This window comes from Neofelis nebulosa, chromosome 1, assembly GCF_028018385.1.
Source record: "Neofelis nebulosa isolate mNeoNeb1 chromosome 1, mNeoNeb1.pri, whole genome shotgun sequence".
NCBI classification, from domain to species: domain Eukaryota; kingdom Metazoa; phylum Chordata; class Mammalia; order Carnivora; family Felidae; genus Neofelis; species Neofelis nebulosa.
The window spans coordinates 65933270-65956109 of NC_080782.1; the positions used below are offsets into that span (position 1 = coordinate 65933270).

At 51.6% G+C, this 22840-nt stretch overlaps 1 protein-coding gene across 2 annotated transcripts; it reads right to left on the reverse strand.

Moving 5' to 3' along the window:
• Nucleotides 1–292: 292 nt before the first annotated feature.
• CLTB (clathrin light chain B) lies at nt 293–21735 on the reverse strand. 2 transcript variants are annotated; one of them, XM_058724052.1, is made up of 6 exons: nt 21378–21735; nt 15798–15844; nt 6999–7116; nt 6647–6758; nt 4205–4258; nt 293–967 (listed from the first exon to the last, which is right to left on the reverse strand). In XM_058724052.1, the coding sequence occupies exons 1-6, from the start codon at nt 21562–21564 to the stop codon at nt 796–798; spliced, it is 690 nt and encodes a 229-aa protein (XP_058580035.1). In that variant the 5' UTR covers nt 21565–21735; the 3' UTR covers nt 293–795. The 2 variants fall into 2 exon arrangements, with proteins under 2 accessions (XP_058580035.1, XP_058580043.1); XM_058724060.1 differs by lacking the exon at nt 4205–4258 and having other exon boundaries at nt 21378–21730.
• Nucleotides 21736–22840: the final 1105 nt, after the last annotated feature.

A 22840-nucleotide genomic window follows, 5' to 3' on the forward strand; every position in this document is an offset into this window, starting at 1 on the left:
ATGGTCACTGATTATTTATCCCAGATCTACAGAGGGGCACAGCTGAAGGAGAGAGAGCAGTGAGCCTTCCCCATCTAGAGGGTACTGGCCAAACCCAAGAAAGGAGTCTGGCAGCAGCCACCTTCACCAGCCTCTCACCCAGGTTTGGAGGGAGCTACCACCGGGAACTTCTGGTCTTGCCTCTTCCCTCCCACTCGAAGCTTCTTACTTTCTGGGAGCCTTGGTGTCCATGGCTATATCAAGACAACAAGAGAATCCCTATCTCACAGGCTTGTTCAAGAATCAGCAAGGATCAAGGTTGCAAAAGCATTCCATTAGAGGTTGTCTTTCCTCCTGGAGAGGGAGGCAGCAGACATACAAGTTGGGACACCCACTTCCAGCTGGGAGGGGTTCTGGGGGAATAGCCTCACCTTGTCTCAAGGCCATGAAGCTGGGAAAGTTCTAAGCACAAACTGAGCCCTGACACCAGTTATGGCTTCCGGAGAAATGAGAATGATAATAAATAAGTGTAAAAAGAGTTAACAACACACCCTTTAAGCCAAGAAAAAAAAAATACGTCAGGAGGGACAGTCACAATTTTGTGGACTGAGAGGAGGTGTGAAGGGCTGGGCCACAGGGCTAGGAGGAAATGGGGTGAGAGGGGTGAGGGTTCCCTTCCCAGCCCCGGGAGATGGGGAGGAACGGAATAGGCTGTGTGTAGCAGCTGCTGGAGGTGCTGCCCCCGCTGGCTGAAGCAGCTGCTCCTCCTGTGCCCAGGCCCAGCCCATGCTTTGTGGCCATGCTTGTAACAGGCACCTAGCGGGACAGCGGCGTCTGCTTCAGGGACATGAGCACTGAGCGCAGGCGGGACACGTCTTTGCACTGCTTGCTGCTCTTGGGGTTGAAATCACACAGCTGAGCCACCTTCTCCCATTCTGTGCCTGGGGTCTCCTCCTTGGATTCCTTCACGAAAGCCTCCTCAGATGCCCTGCAGGTGGAGAAAAGACAGAGATTTCATTGCTGTCTGTCTTTCCCCTGAATCAGTGATGCTCTGCTCCCATTGAGTAAGCTGCTTTGCCCAGCCTACTCTTGGGTCCTCTGTCCAGAGTTAGCCCTGTGTCCTATGCCCTCAGGTCCCCAGAAGCAGCCTTGGCATCAAAGGAAGCCTACTTTGGTCCTGCCTCAGGGCCTTTGTACTTGGCTGTCACCTCTTCCTGGAATGCTTTCCCCTATACCTGCTCGTGGCTTGTAGCTTCTTTTCATTCAGGTCTGAGTACAGGCCTCACTCCTCAGCAAGAGTTCCCAACTGGGGCGCCTGAGTGGCTCAGTCAGTTAAGCGTCTGACTCTTGATTTCAGCTCAGGTCATGATCTCCCAGTTCGTGAGTTGGAGCCCTGCATCAGGCTTTGTGCTAACAGTGTGGAGACTGCTTGGGATTCTTTCTCTCCCTGCCTCTCTGCCTCTCCCCTAGTCACTCATTCTCTCTCAAAATAATAAAATAAAATAAAACAAAATAAAATAAAATAAATTAAAAAAATAATAAAAAAATAAAAGTTGTTGGGAATCCCAACAACTATGGGAATCCCAACAACTAAAGAACCTTGGAGGCACTAGTGTAGTACCTCAGCTATTTTAAACATTTCCAAAACCTTGACAGAGGTAGGACATTGACTAACCACCTTACTAACTGGTTCAGCATTGCCTCTATGTCCTATGGACCCAATAAGTATTCCCCCAGAAAAGCATTCTGGTCAAATACACGTAGAAAATTTAGTTAAAGAGGATCTTAAAAGCGAGACTTTCAAAGCCTTGAATGTACTGATGTTTATCCTGAACCTCTAAGGTGGAGTATAAGATGCAGATAGAATCTACCACATTCCAAGCATATTTGACTATAGAGCTCTTTTTAGCCCAGAATGACTTATCTCCATGGAACCACCGCCTGGGGAATACTCCATTGGAGTCTTTGCTTTTGGTTGGAATCAAGTTAGGATGAAAACTGGTGGTTTTTTCATCAGAAGTTCTGGTGGACAGTACTAGAAGCCACTGATTAAGGAACGTGGAGAAACAAAGTACAGTAAATACAGTGCAGTGGACAAAACCCAAATGTGGGAATCTAAGAAAAGAACAATAACTGATCTCCAGTGGAGAGGGCTGGGTCTATGTCTTATTTGGCAAGCAAGGGTCCCTGGAAATCCCCATTCCCCTCATGGCCCCTTCTGTATCTCAAGCAGGATCAGTTCTGCACATGTCAGGCAGGGAGCTCTTAGGTGATGCCTACAGGCTGTGCCAAGAATGAGCTGGCCCTGGATTAGGTGACGTGGCCCCTCCCTAGTGATCTTCCTTTCCTTCCATGTACTCATTTCCTTACCTATAAAGTGAGAATCAGCCTCCACCTTGCTGATCTGTCTCACTGGCCTGAGAATCTAACAAAGTGGTGAGTGTGTGCAGGCTTGGAAAAAGGCTATATGAGGTTGGATGACCAGTGGGGCTGAGGAGTGCTGTCTTACGAGCTGTCCCTTCTAGGTCAAGAGGCTCTCCTCTAACCTTGCTGTTCAAAGTGTGGTGCATGGTCCAGCAGCATTGGCATCACCATGGGGCTTGTTAGAAATGCAGAATCAGGGGCGCCTGGGTGGCTCAGTCAGTTAAGCGTCCGACTTCGGCTCAGGTCACAATCTCGCGGTCCGTGAGTTCGAGCCCCGCATCGGGCTCTGTGCTGACAGCTCAGAGCCTGGGGCCTGTTTCCGATTCTGTGTCTCCCTCTCTCTGACCCTCCCCCGTTCATGCTCTGTCTCTCTCTGTCTCAAAAATAAATAAACGTTAAAAAAAAAAATTTAAAAAAAAGAAATGCAGAATCATGGCCTCACCTCAGTCCTACTGAATTGGAATCTCCCTCCAACAGATCCCTCAATGATTCATAGGCACAGAAAAGTCTGAGAAACACTGATCTAGACTCTTCCTCTCTTCAGGAGCCCCCTGGGCGCTATTTACTCAAGCGCAAAAAGAACACTCAACCACTTGTATATTCCCCAGCACCCATGCCCCTGTCATCCCACTCTTCTGTTTGAAACCTATGGATCCTGCTTTTAGGATCAAGTCCCAGCTTACACATCTGGCACAACAGGCATTTTGCAACTAGCACCAAGCTGACCTCCCGTCCTCAGCTCCCACCCATCCATCCCCACAGCCCCAGCACTCCACTCATGGAGGCTGCCCTTGCACATCCCTTCCTTCTCATACTGAAGGTCCCGCATCTCTGAAGCCGCTCCCCCAGCAGATGGTGGCTCCTGGAGCTCAGTGTGCCCTTCCATACCGCCCTTATGACAGCACCCTCCTGACCATGAGCAACTTGGGGGACAGGCTGTGCCTTATTCCTGTTTGAACAGAGACTGGCACTGGGCGAGTCCCAGTAAAAACTGGCTGAAAAACAGGTTGTTTCTCAGGTGGGTCCTGTGCTCTGTGAGAGAAGTGTTAGCCCAGACAGCATCAGAGGCCTGCCGAGGGTGAACCCAGAGTGAGGAACAGCAAATACTGGCACACACGCACGTGGCAGACATCACACATTCATCACTGCTTTTCCTTTAGCTTCAACATCCCCAACACATCTTCCAGACTGTCACTACCAATCATTTGGGGGTGACATGAGAGGAAGCCTCTGCCATCTCAGGTCTAGATTAATCACAGTCCTAACTAGACTCCAAAGGGGAACATGTGAGAGGGGCCCTGGGTGGTCTAGGCAGGGTCTTGTCGCCAAACTTGGGCCGAAGTTTTGAGGAGGAGCAGTGCACTTGGAGGCAGGAGGAGAGAATGGGATTGTTCCTGGGAGCATCTCTTCTTTATGCTTCTGACAGTCCAAGTTTGGTTCAACAGAAGACTCCACCCCACCTCCCAGTCCTAAGAGGCCTCTCAGAGGGAGGGAGTTTGACTGTTTGCATTTGCCCCTCCCACCATTTGCCTGTCCCCGCTGGGATGGCCCATGCATTCTTTCTCTGCTCAGATTTAGCAAAGCTGCCTCCAGGCAGAATAGATGCTCAATAAACATTTGCCGCAGGGATAGAGGAGAAGGTCTGTGCCTGCACTAGCCCTGGAGTGCCACCTGCTCTGGTCATTGCCACCCCCACCTCATTTATACCCCACAAGCAGGAGACTCAAGAAACCGTGGCAGCCCCACAAGGGGTCCCTCGCCCTCTCCCGGTCCCTGACAGAGGAGCGAAGAAGACACGTACACATAGCCGATGATATCAGCATCTGGCTGCTGGTAGAATGCTTTGTCAGCGATCCTTGAGAGAGAAGGGTTAGGTGGGGGAAGACAGATGGCAAGACAGACAGGCAGAGGGTTAAAGAGAAAGGGAGACAGCGTTAGTACCTCCAGTTGGAGCGTGTTAGGAAGCACAGTTCTGTAACGCTTGGCAACTATCCACAACCCGGAGAGGAGAGCAGGGATCCTCCACCGGCCTGAGTGCCTCTTCTAAAACTGTGCCGATCGTATTACTTGTCCTGTTCACAAATCTTCGGTGGCTCCTCACTACCCCATCTATCCAGCCCTGTTATTGGAGGCCCTTCACCCGTGACCCCTCCTTCCTGTCTTCCCTCCTACCACTCCCTGACTCCCTGGTGCCTGAGACACAACATCCTTTCTTTCATACTATGCTGTTCCCTGATCTAGAATACCCTCTCCCAATGCTGCCCTCTTTTCCCTAATGAACTTGTAGTCATCCTCCCAAGCCCAGGTCCTCAGACACAGAGGTCTCTCCCCCGCCCACAGCCCTTGCTTCCATGGCCTTCTTGCAGAGAGCTGTACTGTTGAGTTCACCTGCACATGTGTGCTTGTCTCCTCTGAGCTCTTCCAGGATACCGACGGGGTCCTCAGCTCTGTTTCCCCAGGGCCCAACCCAGAGCCTGGCGTGCAGCAGCTTCTTGAACAGAAGTGCGGCAGCTTCCCAGAGCCAGCCTTTCCTTTCTGGGCAAGCCAAGTACCTTGAAGGACACAGCCTCAAAGGCAGAGCTGCTGGCCAGAGTCTCAGAAGTGGTCTGAGACCATGTCCATGCAGGTGCTCTCTGGTGGGCATCCACTGCCTGCCTGCCCAGCATCCATCCGCCCCTTCCAGGAAGGGCCCCTGATTGTCTTTTGCAGGATCAGGCTGGTCCCACTTCAGTCCCTGTGGTTTGGGTGAGACTGACCCCATGCACACTATCGCTGGACTATCAGGGTCCCTCCCCCGGCACAGTCACTGGGCCTGGAATGGGCACAGGACCCACACCAAACCAATGAGGGTCAGGTTGAGGATTTCAGCTGAGCTATTGGGAGCAAGATGCTATTTTCACTGAAGTTGCCAAGAGAATGGCAGAAGCCTGGAGCTTCTGGTGGCCATCTTTCTGCCTCATCCCAGGACAAGAGGGGAATGCCGCATGGAGAGACAGTAAAAGTGAGCACCAGTCCACTTTGTCTGAGCCCCTGAGCCTAGTGTACCTGGAGTCCCACCCCGGCCTTTTCAGTTACACGAGCCACTAACTTCCTTTTATTCTTCAGCCTCTCTGGGTTGAAGTGTTGCCGTTTCTACAGGCAGTAAAATCCTCTACCCAGGTTGGTTCTTCACTCCCAGCCAGGCCTGTGCTCCCTGTGACGCTAACTGCTGGGCCCCGGACAGTCTGGCTCCCATGCCAGGGTCCTGGGACCTCTTCTGCTGACTGCAGAACTTGCTTCTCTCTGTTGTGGTAAGATGACAGTTCAACAGTGTACCACCTCTGAAGGACTCTGAACTCCACAGGCAGCTGAGGAAGCAGCCCTGAAGGTTTCTGCTTCTACTTCCTCTATGTTCTTGCCACTAAATCGCCATCCTCAAGACAGTTCCCATCCCATAACTTGTCTCACTATCCCCATGGCTGGCTTCATGTCCCCACAGCCCCCTCCTGTCTCCATAAATCCTCTCATGTCCCCACAGCTCCCTCGTGTCTTCACAGCCCCCTTGTGTCCCCACAGCCCCCTCATGTCCCCACAGTCCCCTCAGGTCCTCACAGCCCCCTCAAGTCCCCACAGTCCCCTCGTGTTCCCACAGCCCCCTCATGTCCCTACAGTCCCGTCGTGTCCCCACAGCCCTGTATACCCACGGTCCCCTTGTGTCCCCAGAGTCCCCTCGTGTCCCCACAGTCCCCTCGTGTCCCCACAGTCCCCTCATGTCCCCACAGTCCCCTCAGGTCCTCACAGCCCCCTCGTGTCCCCACAGCCCCCTCGTGTCCTCACAGCCCCCTCGTGTCCCCACGGTCCTCTCGTGTCCCCACGGTCCCCTCGTGTCCCCACGGTCCCCACGTGTCCCCACGGTCCCCACATGTCCCCACGGTCCCCTTGTGTCCCCACGGTCCCCGCATGTCCCCACAGTCCCCTCGTGTCCCCACAGTCCCCTCGTGTCCCCATAGCCCCCTCATATCCCCACAGTCCCCTCATGTACCCATTGTCCCCTCGTGTCCTCACAGACCCATGTCCCCACAGTCCCTTCATGTCTCCACAGTCCCCTCATGTCCCCACAATCCCTTCATGTCCCCATAGTCCCCTCATGTCCCCACAGCCCCCTTATGTCCCCACAGTCCCCTCATGTCCCTATAGTCCCCTCAGATCCCCACGGCCTCCTCAAATTTCTATAGCTGCCCTCATGGCCCATAGCTCCTCTCACCGGTTGTTGATCTTGTTCTTCTCGACTTGTTCACTCTGGCGCTGGTTCCACTCCTCCAGGTCCTTTTTGGCTTTCTCCCGCCACTCCTGTTCTGTCACCTTGGAGGCAGCATCTGCGATCCCAACAGGAGAATAAGTGGCAGCTTTCTTGTAAGAATGTGAGAGCACAGCTGCCCTGGCTGCTTCTCCCCTTGGCCCTTGGCAGGCAGCCTCAGGGCCCAACCTCACCCAATACCCATATTAAGGCAGTGCAGGGGGAAGGGGGTCCTCTATCCTAAGGATTCCCCACCCCCCACCATATCCCAAACAGTCAACCCAGCTGGAGCTGCTCCGAACCTCAGCCTGGCCCTTACCCAGCTCCTGCAGCCGTTTCCTCTGCTCCTCTCTCCACTTGCGGATGCTCTCAGGTTCCTGAGTCAGTCTGTCAGCCTGGGCAATCGCCGCATAGCCGTCTGCTGGACCGTTAGCCTCCTAGGGCACAAATACACAGCAGCGTGCACAGCTCGTGCACCTGCCCCTTTGTCTCTGCTGCCTGACTGCCAAGACACCCCCTGCATCCGGATTTCCCAGCAGTCCCCAACAATCTCCCACCTGCTGCCTCTGGTGACTATGATTAGACCCTGCCTCTATACTTGCTGTGCCCTTTGCCAGCAATCTTCCCACTGGGGGACCCTGGGAAAGTTACTCAGCCTCCCTGTGCCTCACTTTCCTCATCATGAAGAAGGCTCAGTAAGACTATCCACCTTAACACTGATGTAAGGTTGAAATCAGTTTTAAAATGTAAAGGATTCGGAGGAACCTAGGTGGCTCAATCGGTTGAGTGTCCAACTCTTGATTTTGGCTCAGGTCGTGATCTCATGGTTCGTGAGATCAAGCCCTGCATCAGGCTCTAAGAAAACAGTGTGGAGCCTGCTTGGGATTCTCTCTCTCCCTCTCTTTCTGCCCCTCCCCTGCGTTTGCCCTCTCTTTCTCTCTCTCTCAAATCAGTAAATATTTTAAGAATATATAGTAAAAAATGGAAAAGATTTTGAACACTTCTTGGCACAGTGAGTCCCTTGTGTTACTATTATTAAAGTCTCTCTCTATTACAATCTTATTCACCCACTAGCACTTACACAGTCTGAAAAAAGTCTCACTTTATGTTTGCTTGTCCATTGTCTGCCTTCTCCATCAGAATGTCACCTTCGTGACAGTAGGGTCCTTGCCTAGCCTGCTCATCACCCTGTCCTCTGTGCCCAGCACAGTGCCTGACACACAGAAGATACTCAATTAGCATCTGCTAAGTGAACAGCCAGCGCTGAGATAGGCAGGATGGCCATGGCTAAGACTGCACAGTGGTAAAGCCTTGCTGGGCCTGTTTTTTCGTCTGAAACTGAGAACAATAATAAAACTACTTCTAAGAGCTGTTGTGAGCATTTGACGTGACAGTATTTGTAAGACATTTAGAAGAGTGCCTGGGAGCACCTGGGTGGCTCAGTCAGTTGAGTGCCTGACTCTTGATCTCAGTTCAGGTCATGATCTCATGGTTTTGTGAGTTGGAGCCCTGCATTGGGCTCTGCGCACTGACTGTGCCGAGCCTGCTTGGGATTCCCCCGCTCTTCTTCTCTCTCTGCCCCTCCCTCACTTGCACTCTCTCTGTCTCTCTCAAAATAAATAAATAAACTTAAAAGAAGAAGAAGAAGAAGAAGAAGAAGAAGAAGAAGAAGAAGAAGAAGAGTGCCTGGCATGGGGTGATGGCTCAATGAATGGTAGAATTATCATAATTATCATAATTATTCATTCTCATTTTATAAGGGAGGAAATTGAGGCCAGGAAAGATGGCATGCTGTAGTGGCAGGCATCCAGGCTTCTGACTCCCAGGCCAGGGCTCTGCCCACTTCCCTGTGCTGCCTGCCCGAGCTAGGGACTCCCAAGTGCTGGGGCTGAGAGCTCAGCCCAGCAAGGATGTGGTTCCCCTCTGGTCTCGCAAAGCCAGAAACCTTTTCCAGTCCAGCCCCATCTCCTGCCTCCTCCTCTGGCACTCTGCTGGTCCTACACATTCCAGTCTGCACACACCCCACACAGTCCTGCAGCCCCGCCTCTGTCTCCTGCTTTAGCTGCAATTGTCTCCCCTCCCTTCTCCAGCTGATGAAATCTTGTTCCATCCCACAAGTTTCCAGCTCTGAAGTCACCAGCTCTGGGATATCCACCCCCTTGGCAGATTTCACACCCCTTCTTCTCTGTGCTCTATCACGGCCTTCACCTTCTGCACAAGAGTCTCCCGGCTGAACCAGGAGGTCCTGGTGGGCAAAGCTGGACCTTATTTATAGCCTCTGGTTCCCTGTTCCATCCTTCCATCGCTCCCTGTGCTCTTCCTTCAAGCACTCATCAAAACTGTCAGGAACTTTGGTGTTTAATGTCTTCTCCCCACAAGACAGTGTCTGGGGCGCCCTCTGTCCAGGAGTGCTCCCCACTGTCCTTGGCACACATCAGTGCTCAATAAGCAGTGGCTGCATGGATAAATATCCCTGGAGCCTGATGTGCCCAGATCAGAGGAAGTGCTGGGTAAACGCTTGCCCAAAGGGGTGTGGGCAGCCAGGGTGAAGGAGCACACAGCGGGGAACAGGAGGGCTGCAGTCTCCAGCTGTCTGGGGGGAGAGGGAAGGGCAGGCCCAGAGCAGGGTATGTAGCCTGGCACCTCCCTGGGCTCAGGCCCAGCCTTGGGTGGGACAGTTGGAACACTGCCCTATTCCTCTTTCCAGCACAGCATTACACTTCAATTTAGACAGTCTCTCACCACACCCAAGGGCCCTAATCTGGAGAACACAAGTTGATCACTAATGCTGAGTGAGCCCCACCCTGCCCCCTTTGGAACAAGACTGTCCTGAGGCCAGGCCGCCAGGCCTCCTGCCCAATCTTACAGAATGTCCCATCTGCAGACAACTGCAGTTACTTTTGTGTATATGTGTTTATTCAGGTGCCGGGTTTCATGGTCCTCATGGCACTACTTGCCATCTGAAATGATTTGTTTGTTTACGTGTTTACAATCTGTCTCCCACCTGCCCCAATCAAGTAAGTGAGTCCCAAGCCTACCTCTGTAGAGTACCTAAAACAGGGAAGGCCCGCTGCAGGATTTCTAGAACATTCATTGAATGAATTATCATATGCTTGGGCTTGGGGACAGGGATGAATAAGACAACCCATTCCCTTAGGGAGTCTGGCATGGAGAGTCCCTCACAAATGAGGACCATGGCTGGGCTATGCACTATAACACAGGTCAGGTAAAGAGAGGGGTCAAGAGAGGACACAGCCATTTTAGCCTGGGGGTATAGCAGGATGGGAAGAGACATGGAAAGGTCATTTCAGACCAGAGCCAACAGCGTTGAGGACCTTGTGGGGCCAGTGCCTTTGGGAAACTCTGGGTACATTGATGCTGCCAGGGATGGGAGGAGAAAGGGTGGGGGTGTGGGCTGGAGAAGGGTCTCTTGAGCAGGAATTGTGTAACAGTGGTGTCCTTCAGGCCCACCATCTCCATAAAACCTGCCCTAAAATTAAGATTCCCAGGTTATAGTGCTTTAAAACTTACAGAGAAATCACAATTAAACAGTTCTCTTTGATCTTTACAACACTACACGATGGATTTTATGATCGGTGTTTTACAGGTAGAGAAATTCTAGCTCTAGAGTCCCAAGGTCACCCAGCTGGGAACTGGTGGAGCTGAGATTCCAACTGAATTCCTGGGTGTGTGTGAACTTACTGGCCACATAGCAGCAGGGACCAAAGTCACTTCTGTGTCACGTGATTTGTGACACGCTTACTCGGTCTCTCAGATAAGTCTACTTGCCCAAGATTAGAGACTATGCCCACTCCTCCAAGTGACCCCCCCCCGGCCCATCCCCCATCTCTCTCACACCCACACACCTGTCTGCAGCAGGCCCCAGGCTCCCGGCAAGGCCCACATAGACTGCCTCACCCTCGGTACTTTGCACACACTTTCCTATCAGCCAAGACCACCACATGCCCCCGGGCAGCCTGGAAACCCACTTCCAGCATCCCCTCTCTATTGTACTCCCTGATTCAGTGCAGCACCTGGCCTGGTTCAAGTCCCAGCTTTTCACAGCTGTCTAACTAGAGCAAGCTATTAAACCTCTCGGTGCATCCTCCTCTTGGTCTGTAAAATGGGAATAATGACAGAACCTACATCATAGGGGTGTCGGGAGGATGAAATGAGCTTACATGTAAAGCTCTTGGGTGATGCCTGACACACTGTTAAGAACTCAAATTCCTTGCTTTTTTTTTTAATTTTTAAAAATTATTTTTTGAGGGGCGCCTGGGTGGCTTGGTCGGTTAAGCGTCCGACTTCGGCTCAGGTCATGATCTCACAGTCCGTGAGTTTGAGCCCCGCGTTGGGCTCTGTGCTGACAGCTCAGAGCCTGGAGCCTGTTTCGGATTCTGTGTCTCCCTCTCTCTCTGCCCCTCCCCTGTTCACGCTCTGTCTCTCTCTGTCTCAAAAATAAATAAACGTTAAAAAAAAAATTTTTTTTTAATTATTTTTTGAGAGAGAGACAGAGACAGAGAGTGAGCAGGAGAGGGGCAGAGAGAGAGGGAGACACAGAATCCGAAGCGAGCTCCAGGTTCTGAGCTGTCAGCACAGAGCCTGATGGAGGCCCAAACTCAGGAACCTTGAGATCATGATCTGAACCAAAGTCAGACGCTTAACCGACTGAGCCACCCAGGTGCCCCTTGGATTCCTAGCTCTTCATACCACCCCTGTATCTGAGCCTTACCATCCTGCACTAGCATCACTCCTCTCTGGGTCTCTGTCCTCCATTACAAGCAAGCTTCTTTGAAGAGGACAACAGCTGGTCAATTTGCCTTTACAAACGTCACCCCGAAGGGCACCTGGGTGGCTCAGTCGGTTAAACATCCGACCCTCGATCTTGCCTGGGGTCATGATCTCATGGTTCATGGGTCCAAGCCCCGCATTGGGCTCTGCATTCACAGCGTGGAGCCTGTTTGGGATTCTCTCTCTCCCCTTCCTTCTCTGCCCCTCCTCTGCTTGCATGCACACACACACTCTCTCTCAAAATAAATAAACTTTCTTAAAAATATAAATAAATAATGAATGGGAGTGGCGACATCCCACTCGGAGTGTGAAGCAGGGCCCACATGGGATAACTGCCGTGGGCCCCTTGTAACCTGGAGAGGATGTGCATGTGTGGGGGCCAGCAGGGCTGTGTGGCTCACTGCTGGGGCCAAGCAGGCCCTGTGCATGCCGGCCCATGTTGCACCATGTCCAGGAAGAACACCACAGTGCTGCCAGCACACTGAGTCCTGGGAAGTTGTTTACTGGCTCCTCTTCTCTGGCTGCTCTGTGGACTTATTTTCCCAACCCCTGCCAGTGAGCAGCGAGGTTGGGGGCCACAGCAGGGCTCCTCTTTAACCACTTGAGTGTCCCAGAGAGGAAATCGGGTCAGCTGCAGGCTGGCAGCTCAGGTGGGCTCCCCAGTGGCTGCAGGAATGCTCTGAGTGCCCCCAAGCTCAACAGAGAAGGGGGCAAGAATGGCCAGGACCAAAAAGCAGGAAGCCACAGTCAGGGCCAGGCTTATCTTGGTCCAGTTGCCCAGCGCCCCTCTCCTGAGAGACCTCTCTGCTGGACATCACTATGAGAGCCTCCCCGGGTCAGGCTGGCCGAGGATGTGCTGTGACTCTGGAGACAGTCAGGAGGATGAAGCATATCCGTCTTTGGGATTGTCCATCTAAAGCTAAGCTAAGCTGAGCCGTTGATTCCTCTAAGTAGCTCAAAGGGGGATGATGGCAGTGAGTGGGGGTAGAGAGAGTTTGTGCAGGAGGGGGGAGTCCTGCAGGGACCTTCTATCCTGTCCCTGGCGGTGCTAGATGGAACTGGAATAGGTGTGGGCAGACTTATCCTTACGCCTTGAAGACCAGGTTTATAGCTGGACCCCCTTGTGGTCCGGAGGCTGCCAGGAAAGAATAAGAAATGTAGTAAGAAAGCTCTGCCCAGGACACTTGACAGTGTTGGGCATGTACAAGCAAGGCTTCCCCCCGTCCTCCTTCCACAGCACAAACCAGATCCTTGTCTATGCTCAATCCTAAAAAAGTCTGCATGGGTTTTCTACCTAAGATTCGGGGGCTGCAGCCAGCCAGTTCCAGCACAAGGGGGTGGGACAAAGGGCACCAGATCAGGGGCAGGAGATCTAGGAGAACAGTTTTGCCACTAGGTTCCTGAGTGACTCATCTCATCCATGACCCCTCCCCTCTCCGTAATGGTTCTAGAATGGCATGGAGTGAAATGATTTACACATAAACACACCTGGATTATTAGCAGTGAGAATAAGAGTTCCCATTGAGACAGGGAAGGAGCCCCGGGGTTCCCTATGGGGAATAGAAAGTAAGTCTGGGGGGCCAGGAAAGGAGAAGACCTCAAGATCCTAACCTATAGAAAGGGAAAATTATCTTTTTTTAAAATTTAATTTAATTTTCTTTCAATGTTTATTTACTTTTGAGAGACAGAGCATGAGTGGGGGAGGGGCAGAGTGAGAGGGAGACACAGAATCTGAAGCAGGCTCCAGGCTCTGAGCTGTCAACACAGAGCCCAATGCAGGGCTCGAACCCACAAACTGTGAGATCATGACCTGAGCCAAAGTCAGACGCTTAACTGAATGACCTACCCAGGTGCCCCTAAGCATTGGCATTTCTTTATTAAAAAAAAAAAATATTTTTAATGTTTATTTATTTTTTTTTTTTAAATTTTTTTTTCCAACGTTTTTTATTTATTTTTGGGACAGAGAGAGACAGACAGAGCATGAACGGGGGAGGGGCAGAGAGAGGGAGACACAGAATCGGAAACAGGCTCCAGGCTCCGAGCCATCAGCCCAGAGCCCGACGCGGGGCTCGAACTCACGGACCGCAAGATCATGACCTGAGCCAAAGTCAGACGCTTAACCGACTGAGCCACCCAGGCACCCCGAAAGGGAAAATTATCTTGCTCATAGTGTTTGGTCTAAGTATTTCTGTGGTCCTAAGTATATCTCCAGCTCCAGGTCCACTTTAGGACACAGACCTTTTGGGTCAAGTGAAGTCCTTTTGAGTGTGCCCAGGACAGGGGCCACCTGAACTCTATGATCTACCAAACTGTACAGGAATAAATGCTGCTTACTTGGAGCTCTCAGGCCGGAAGGGACACAAAGTTCCTAAAGTCCTAGAGCCTGACTTTTCTAGCTCGCCGATAGTTGAGTAATTTTCCAGAAATGGGACTTGGCTAGGTTCCTTGTGTAAGGTACCAGCCCATCACTCTTACATAAGAAAGTATTGTTTATTCCCCACTGAGGATTTGGGAGGCCAGCTCTTCAATAGGGTGGGGCTCAGGAGATCCTGAAGCTGCAGCCCCAGGGGTCAAGGCTCTTTGACCCAGCCAGTGAGAATTAAGCCTCATCCAGCAAAGACTTTACCTCAACTAAGCATGGGTGGGGAGGGACTGTTGCAACTGTGGGGGTCCTGGGGATGCCATTTGTGGTCCAAGTTCTCCCAGTCTACGGACTCTTAAACCGATTTGTGTACAAATGAGGGGAGGCAGTAGGCAAGTACAGAGGGCAGTCTAACTAGAAAAAGGTGGGGTGTGTGTGTGTGTGTGTGTGTGTGTTATAAGGCTACTATGAGGAATTTTAAAACAATCCAGTGAAAGTGAAAGCCTTTTTCTTATCTCACGCCCAACCTTGGGACTAACCACTGTTAAGCATTGTTAACAGTTGGTACACATCCTTTCAGATATTCTGTGCAAACAGATTTCTACAATAAAAACCTGGACCATACTGTGCATATTATTCTGCAACGGGCTTTTCCACTTAATATATTGTGGGCCTCTTTTCATGTCAATACAGAAAGCTCTGATTGCTCTTTTAAACAACAGCACGGCTTTCCAGTTTACCTACTCAGTCCTTTGATGCTGGACACTCAGGTTGTTTCCAGTTTGTTTTTTTGTTTTTTTGGTTTTTTTTTTTAACTTTTTATTTGAGTGTAGTTGACATACAATGTTACATTAGTTTCAGGTGTACAATTTAGGAATTCAACTTACGTATATGTTATGCTATGCTCACCATATAGTTTGTCTGCTCTTATAAACAGTCCTGCAGGGGCACCTGGGTAGCTCAGTCAGTTAAGCATCCGACTTTGGCTCAGGTCATGATCTCACAGTTCGTGGGTTCAAACCCCATGTCGGGCTCTGTGTTGGATTCTGTGTCTTCCTCTTTCTCTGCCCCTCCCTCGCTCATGCTCTGTCTCTGTCTCTGTTCTCTGTCTTTCTCTCTCAAAAAATAAATAAACATTAAAAAAATAAATAATCGTGCAAACATCTGGGAGTACGGGAGTCCTTGTCCAATTCTTTCCTTAGGGAAATTTTTTTTAATTTTTTTAATGTTTATTTATTTTTTGAGAGAGAGAGAGGCAGAGTGTGAGCAGGAGAGGGGCAGAGAGACAGGGAGACACAGAATCTGAAACAGGCTCCAGGGTCTGAGCCGTCAGCACAGAGCCCGACATGGGGCTCGAACCCACAGACCGTGAGATCATGACCTGAGCCGAAGTCAGATGCTTAACTGACTGAGCCACCCAGGCACCCCTCCTTAGGGAAAATTCTAAGAAGTAGAATCAGTGGATCAAAGATCTGCCCACTTAAAATGCTCAGACATGTTAGAGATGGTCAGTTCAACCTCCCATCCATGGTACACATGTGTGCAGGGCCCAGTGTGCATCTGTGCCACTGTGGGCCACTTTATCTCTCTCTCCCTGATGGACATCACCATGGGCAACCTGAGGCCACGCACCATCAATCCCTGTCTCTAGTGGTTCTTATTCTTCACTCCCTTCCCGTACACAATGGGAAGGGGGGAAGGGAGGGAGGGAGGAAGGAAGGAAGGAAGGAAGGAAGGAAGGAAGGAAGGAAGGAAGGAAGGAAAGAAGGAAGGGAGGGAGGGAGGGAGGAAGGAAGAAAGAAAGAAAGAAAACATGTCAAAACCCTCATCTATATTCCCCATCCCAATGCATCAGACATAATGACCAGAATAACTTGCAGCCTTAATCCTTCTGATGATGGGACCATAAGTTTTTGAGACCCAGGCTGTTGGTCCCTACCACGACTAATACAGAATCTTGCTTACCTGAAACACATCTCCATTGATGGTGGTCCCCATGTCCTCAGAACCAGCTAGAAAGAGAACAAAGAAATGGCATTATTCATAGCTCAGCTTAAAGCAAGCACAGAATGGTTCTACATTAGCTCCCTGAGCCATCCTCTGCCTATGCCCATGTGTGTGTTAACACCCCCTCCCCACGTAGACATACTGGATGCATAAATAAGTTGGGCTCCATCCATGACTGTTCACAAATCCTTCTCACAGCCGTTATCACATTTGATTGTCACCACAACTTTGTGATGACGTTATCAACCCATTTTACAGATACTCAAACTGAGGCCCAGAGAGGCTTATGATTGCCAAGAGCCACCCAGCCAGTAATAGCCCCTCACCTACCTGAGATTACTTCACCCTCGGCCATGGCTAGGAATGGCCTGATTGCCTGTGGAGCCTGTGCCTGGTGAGGAGATAGAGGTGCTGTAGGCTCAGGGCGGTGTCTGTGAGAGCTAAGGAAGAGGGGCCCAACGTGTCCCTGCCTGTCCCTGCGATGCCTTGAGCAACTGCTCCACCTGGAAGAGCAGGAACTGCAGCCCCCACCAGGCAGCACCTGGCCTATTTTTCCTCCTTCCGCTCCTCCCAAAAGGATTTTCTTTTGCCCTCAACAATGACTCCTCCTGGTCCCTTTCCCTGACAGCTGATTAGTCACAAATTCCTGTGGCTTTTGCTGCAACAGTGACCCTCAAATTTGCCCTCTGCCCTCTGCCCCCTGTCCGCTCTATCTGCCCTGTTAGTGGCAAACACCTAGAGGGCCGTACTTGTGTCCTTTCTCCTCCCCACTGTCTTCTCCAGAGGTGGGCACAGTAAGAGTTCAGAGACATGTGTTAAATAAACACGAATAAAACATATCAGAAAAAGAATGGATGGCTTTTGTCCACTCACAGGCCTCCCTGACTCCAGTGTCACACTCTCCCAACCCTCTTTCAAACCATCTGCCAGGGTTGATGTTTTGTAAAGCATACACTTACCTATGTCACTCTTCTGATTAAAAATATAATAAAAACAAACCAGAAAAAATATCCACCTCTCATGAACTGCAGTGGCCTGTAGGGTCTGCTCCTGCCTTTGGGACTGTTCCCTCTGCCTGGAAGGGCTTCCTACCCATAGCCACACAGGCTGTTCCCTTATCTCTCTTCAGCCTCTGCCCAAATGTTGTCTTATTAGAGGCCTTCCCTGACCACCCCGGACATTTACCCCTCTGGCACCGCTCCCTCCTGCCCATGCAGTATTTCTCTACTTACCCCTCAGCCTCATAGGCTTTTTTGTGCATGTGCCTATTATGTACCTTCCCCACTTGAATGGACCCTCATGAGGGCAGGGACTTTGTTTTGTCCACTGCTGGGACCCAGCATCTAACACAGTGTGTGGCGGGGCGTCTGGGTGACTCGGTCGGTTAAGCATCCAACTTCAGCTCAGGTCATGATCTCGCGGGTTTGTGAGTTCAAGCCTCGCATCGGGCTCTGTGCTGACAGCTCAGAGTCTGAAGCTTGCTTCAGAATCTATGCCTCCCTCTCTCTCTGCCCCTCTCCCGCTCAGGCTCTGTCTCTGTCTCAAAAATAAATAAACACTAAAAAAAAATAATAGGGGCGCCTGGGTGGCGCAGTCGGTTAAGCGTCCGACTTCAGCCAGGTCACGATCTCGCGGTCTGTGAGTTCGAGCCCCGCGTCAGGCTCTGGGCTGATGGCTCGGAGCCTGGAGCCTGTTTCTGATTCTGTGTCTCCCTCTATCTCTGCCCCTCCCCGTTCATGCTCTGTCTCTCTCTGTCCCAAAAATAAATAAAAAACGTTGAAAAAAAAAATTAAAAAAAAAATAAAAATAAAAATAATAAATAAAAATAAATAAAATAAAATAAAACTGTGCCTGGCACATACTAGAGGCTCAATAAATATTTGTTGAATGAATACGTCAAACCTCAGACCATAGTACGTGAGAATCTCTACACTCTGGCCCTGCCCACTTACTTCCCTGCCTCACTTCCCACCAGTCCCTCTCACAAAACCTATTCTGGTTTCCTCCTTCTCCAAACACAGCAGTCTGCACCCCATGCCTTTCTTCCTGCTTCTCTCTCTAAAGAATGCTCTCTGGAGCCATTCTCCAAGGCCCAGCTCACAAGTCACCTCCTTTGGGAAGCCCTCTATCACTTCCCCTACTTCCCTAGACACTGATGGAAGGTTCCAGCTCTGGGATATTACAGTATATTGTATAGCATCCCCCACACTCTTATGCAGTTATTTGTGACCTTCCAAGGGTCATGCACTCCCTTCTCAAGCCAGTCTCTGTATCGTGTTCAGCTCCTAAGGGTTCCTGCACAGAATGGGTGAACAGTTGAGCAGCGAGTGCCAGCTAAATGGAAGGTGAATTGCTCTTTTGGGCCCACTGCTACCTGCAAGGTCTGCCTAAGGCATCTCAGAAACTGTGATGCCTCCCGCCAAAGAGCCACAGGAGGCCACACCAGCTTCCCACAGACAGACAAGTACCCCTTTACCAGCCAGCTAGAGCTGTAAGCAGGAACCACAGTGATTTCAGCCTGGGGACTGAAGGGAGGGATACTTAACCTTATGGAAATAATCCCTGGTTGATATACATTATAATTGACTATTTTCAAACAGTGATTGCTTCTGACCAACTATGTCAGCTGTCATTCCTACCCATTCAGCTAGGGCTTCTCCTATGTAGGTGGCCTCATCCCTCAGTCAGCAGGGAGCTGATGGAGTTTTAGTGGCAGCATCTTCTTGTGTAGGGGCTTCTCCTGGGACATCTCCTCTACCAGGGCCTAATGCTATCAGGGTACATTCATGATTATGTCAGTCTGTACACTTGGCCTTTCTGGAGGCCCCACCCCACTCTGACCAGACCAGTCTCAGGTCCCTGGTCCACAGTCCTTGTGCCTACCTTGGCCTTTCAAAAGTGTCTGCCTCAGTTTCTCAGTCCCCTGACTGCTCCTCTGGAGATGAAATTTCAGGCTCTTCGAGAATCCACACACACCCACACACAGAATTGAGTATCTGTTCCCATAATGCTTTCTGATTATTGCACATTTATAATCATATGTCCATAGTCAGAGGCCTGCAGACTAGAAGCGCAGCAGATATGAGTCCCACAGATAACCCTGTGGGTGTTGCTTCCCTCAGATTCTTGACCCCTTTTGGAACAAGGGCAGACAGGGTCCAGAAGATTCCTGGGAGCTTACTGAGGCCCAGCAGGGGAAATAGGCTTGCCAGGAACTGACTGGGCAAGTCAGGGGCAGAGCCAGGCCAGGGCTCAGAAATCTGGGTGTGAAAATGTAAACCTTCTGGGGCCCTACCCAAGGCTGATGAATGGAAACAAAGTGTCCATTGCTCAGGCTGGCCACAGATCCAGCCCCAGAGGAGAGGCTCAATGTGGCTGAGGCGCAGGCCTATATCGGATACCTCTTTCCCCAGGGGTAACAGGGAGTCCAACGGCAGGGCAGTCAGCACAGTGGCAACATCTAAGAGAACAGCCACAGAAGTGTTGATTGGTGGCAGCTCCGGAAGCCAGCTTCCTCCAGCTCCCAACAGGCCAAGACACTTTTTCTCCATCCTATCCTGGCTTCTGGCACTATCGCTGGTTAGGAAAGATTACTTGCTCAGCACCATCTAGGCCTAGGAAGGTCAGATCAACTCCATGCTGTCTGGCCACCTACTGAGCCATCATCCCATATTACCTCCCTGATCTTCAGGTCCCACTTAGGAGGGCAGCTGAACATTTGCAGCTTCAGCAAGTATGAGTCTGGAAGGCCTTCAGAGGGCCATGTCTCTGCTTTTCTCCCTGCTACCTCCAGTCTGGGGTCAATCTGTACCCCACTCCTGCCACAAAGGGAACCTCTCTTCCAGGCTGTAAGCCCCTGGAGCCCCACTGTCCTGGGATAGGCCACAACCTGCTCAACTCCCAGACGCCTCTGGCTGTCCTTAGCCTAGTTTCTACCTGCCCTTCTCTCTCAGAGGGTTCTGATAACAGCTCTTCTCAGCAGGGCCTCCCGCAGGCCAAGCCAGATTGAAAAAACTGGTGGTTTCAAGGAGGAGGTGTGGACTAATGAATACTGGTGCATGACTATAGGCAGGCATTTCCTAGGAGTTCCCTGGAATGTCTGAGCATCCATGATGAGGTGCTAGGAGCTGCTGTTTGAGAAGACTCCACTCTTGGCCTGGCTGGGTCACAAAGCCACCCCTCCATCCCATTACCTCCTAGGGTGACGGCCACATCATTTGAAAGAGTGTGGGGCCCAAAGTTGGGAGGGTTAGGATCAAGTCTCAGATCTGTCACTCATGGCTGTGAGACTTTGGGCAAGACACTCAGGCTCTCTGGGTCTCCAGTTTCTTAGATGTTACAAAAGGCTTGTTTCATTTCTTTTATCAATGGGGTACTGAGATGCTTCAAGCTCCTACAGCCACAGAAACTGTCCTATTCATTTCTATATCCCCAGTGGTCCTGGCACACAGTAGGCACTCAGTAAAGGTTGAATAAAAACAAATATGACGATAAGGAACATTTTTTTTTTTAATTATGTAAGCTACCACTAATTCCAACAGGCCCATAAACCCCAACCAAAATGAAAACATTAACAAGAAGCACAGGCTGTTTTGGAGGCACCCATGAAGGTATCTACTTTTTAGCTAAATATTTTAAGAAACTGTTCTTTCCAGCCAGAACCAGAACAGGAGTATCATTGATAAACACGCTATCAAAGGGACCAGACCCTGGACCCTGATTCTAAAGCTAACCACAGTAGCCCTGGACCACCATGGAAAACCATTAATAGACAGTTAGAAACCCCCAGGAGGCTAGCACCACATCTGACTGAAGCCCTTTGTGCCCCTACCCCCACCTTGGTGTCTAACTCAGAGCCAGGCATATGGAAGACAGTGTGGTCAGGTGGAGAGGGCTTAGAGTCTGACAGAAACAGGTTTAAATCCTCACTGCCACTTACTAGTTGTTTCAGTGGTGTACCTTTTGAGCCTCAGTTTTGCCATCTCTGAAATGGGTTTAATAATGCATTGGAAATGACTAAATGTAAGTAAAGTGGCTAACCCAGTGGCTGCAGGATGGCAGGTGGTCCCCAGGAGAGGTTTGTGAGTTCTTGGTGCACTGAGCGTCCTCTGTTTTTGCCAGCTGTAGGCAAGAGCTAGGACTGAGGAGCTGGGAGGTCTGTGGTTCTGCCCACACCTGCAGGGCTTAGCTGGGAGTCTGGGACAACCAGCCAAGGGGGGAGGTTCAGAAGGGACTCTCAGGGCCAGGTTATGTTGGATTCCAGAGCCAGGCAGTGGTGGAGCTGGCCCTGGGATGAAATGTCATGACAAATTCCTGTCCGTGGAGCCACCAGGTCCACAGCCGCCAGGCAGGGCCTCAGAATCCAATAAGATTCCTCCCCATATCTACCAGGTCCCTCTCAGCCCTAGGCCTGCTCCTGGCTGGCCACAGCAGGCCCTTTTCTCTCCACCGCAGGGCCCGGAGGCCGGGTCTGCGCGGCCAGGTACCCGGGTGCGAGCCCCAGGCGCCCCCAGTTCCCAGGCCCCTGTACTGACTCACCCCCACTCGCAGGTCCCAGCTGGGAGAGGGCCGCATGGCTGCCGGCAGGTGCCCCGAAGCCCTCGTCATTCTCTATGCCCGCGATCTCACTCTCCTGCTGGGCCAGGAAGGCAGCCGCCGGGTCCTCCTCCGCCGCCTCGGGCGCCCCGCTCTCCGACGACGAGAAGAAGCCAAAGTCATCAGCCATTTTCCCCGCGTCTCTGCTGAAGCGTCCGCCTGGCGCTCGGCTCTGCCCGGCGCGTGCCCGGCGCTGCGCCCGGCGGCCGCGACACTGTCACCCGAGCCGTCCGGGAGCCGGCCTCGGCTGGGACTGGCTCGGCGCGGCGCGGCGGCCCCGCACTTCCTCTCCGCCACCGGGCCCGGCTCGCCTGTCACTGCAGCTGCAGGCGGGAGGAGCCGGGACGGGAATGCGGTGATGTCACCGGCCGTGGGAGGGGGCCCGCAGCGCGGCCGGAGGTCGCCTCTCAGCGGCCACAGGAGGGCGGCAGCAGGACGGTGGCGCAGCCCCAGGGGCCATGAGGCCCCGGCAGCGCTCCCGCTCCCGGCTGGCATTGCTCTTTGCGGGGACACCAGGACGAGGCACAGGACAGGCCCGGCCGGTCTAGAGGCAAGCGGACCGGGCAAAGCGGCCGGGGTATGAACAGCTCCGACCGCCAGAGTTTGCATCGCCCGGCTGGGCCCCTACTTAGGGACCTGGCCCCTTAAATGTTCTTCGGTATGAACTGGTCTGAGAAAGACCTATTTATCCATCTCAGGCAGGCAACCCCGGCCTGGGGAGCACCGGGGCGGGGGGCAGGTGGGTAGTGGCTGCGCAGACCTTCCTCCTGAGTCATTCTGCGGATTCTTCACCTAAACTGGGCAGATATTATGAATCCCATTATTATGAGAGTCCCGCTCTATAAGAGGAGGAAAAGGAGGCTTGGCGAGGTAGACCCTACGTCCCACCGCTTCTTGCATCCTTCCTGCAAGTCCAGAGCATTCCCCACTAAGCCTTGTTGCTAAAGTACATATCTTATGCATCTCTCTTCATTTAAGGCGGCTTCAGCTCAGACTGGATGACCTGACTGGGCCTCTACTTTACAGGCTGGGTCCCTTAAATGTCCCTTAAGTGTGAAACTGACTAAGAACGGCAGACCTAATTTATCCAGGCGTCCTCCCACTGGTCCAACCCTCCACCCTCAATAAACAGTCTCTGCCTCCTCCCTGCCAGCACTTGCCCAAGCACCAGGGCACCAAAATGTGGCAGAAAAAGCCAGCTTTGGCCAGGGAGAGATTACAGTCTATGAGACCAATAGATGATAAATGGCCCATCACAGCATCACATGTGAGGTGCTCTGACATTTAAACATTAAACATATAAACACCTTTAAAACTCTCCCTGGGAGACTCAGAGAACCACCATCAGATTTGGACATTGGGATTTTTCTCTTTCTGATTTGACACTTGAAAGTCAACTATGAACT

What these genes read in the sequence shown, in the direction of transcription:
- CLTB (XM_058724052.1), bottom strand. Translation starts at nt 21,564, where the DNA reads ATGGCTGATGACTTTGGCTTCTTCTCGTCGTCGGAGAGCGGGGCGCCC. An exon ending in TCAATGGAGATGTGTTTCAG is followed by an intron (nt 7,117 to 15,797) that starts GTAAGCAAGATT and finishes TTTGTGCCCTAG; the next exon opens with GAGGCTAACGGTCCAGCAGA. An exon ending in GCTGATATCATCGGCTATGT is followed by an intron (nt 968 to 4,204) that starts GTACGTGTCTTC and finishes CTCCACCTGCAG; the next exon opens with GGCATCTGAGGAGGCTTTCG.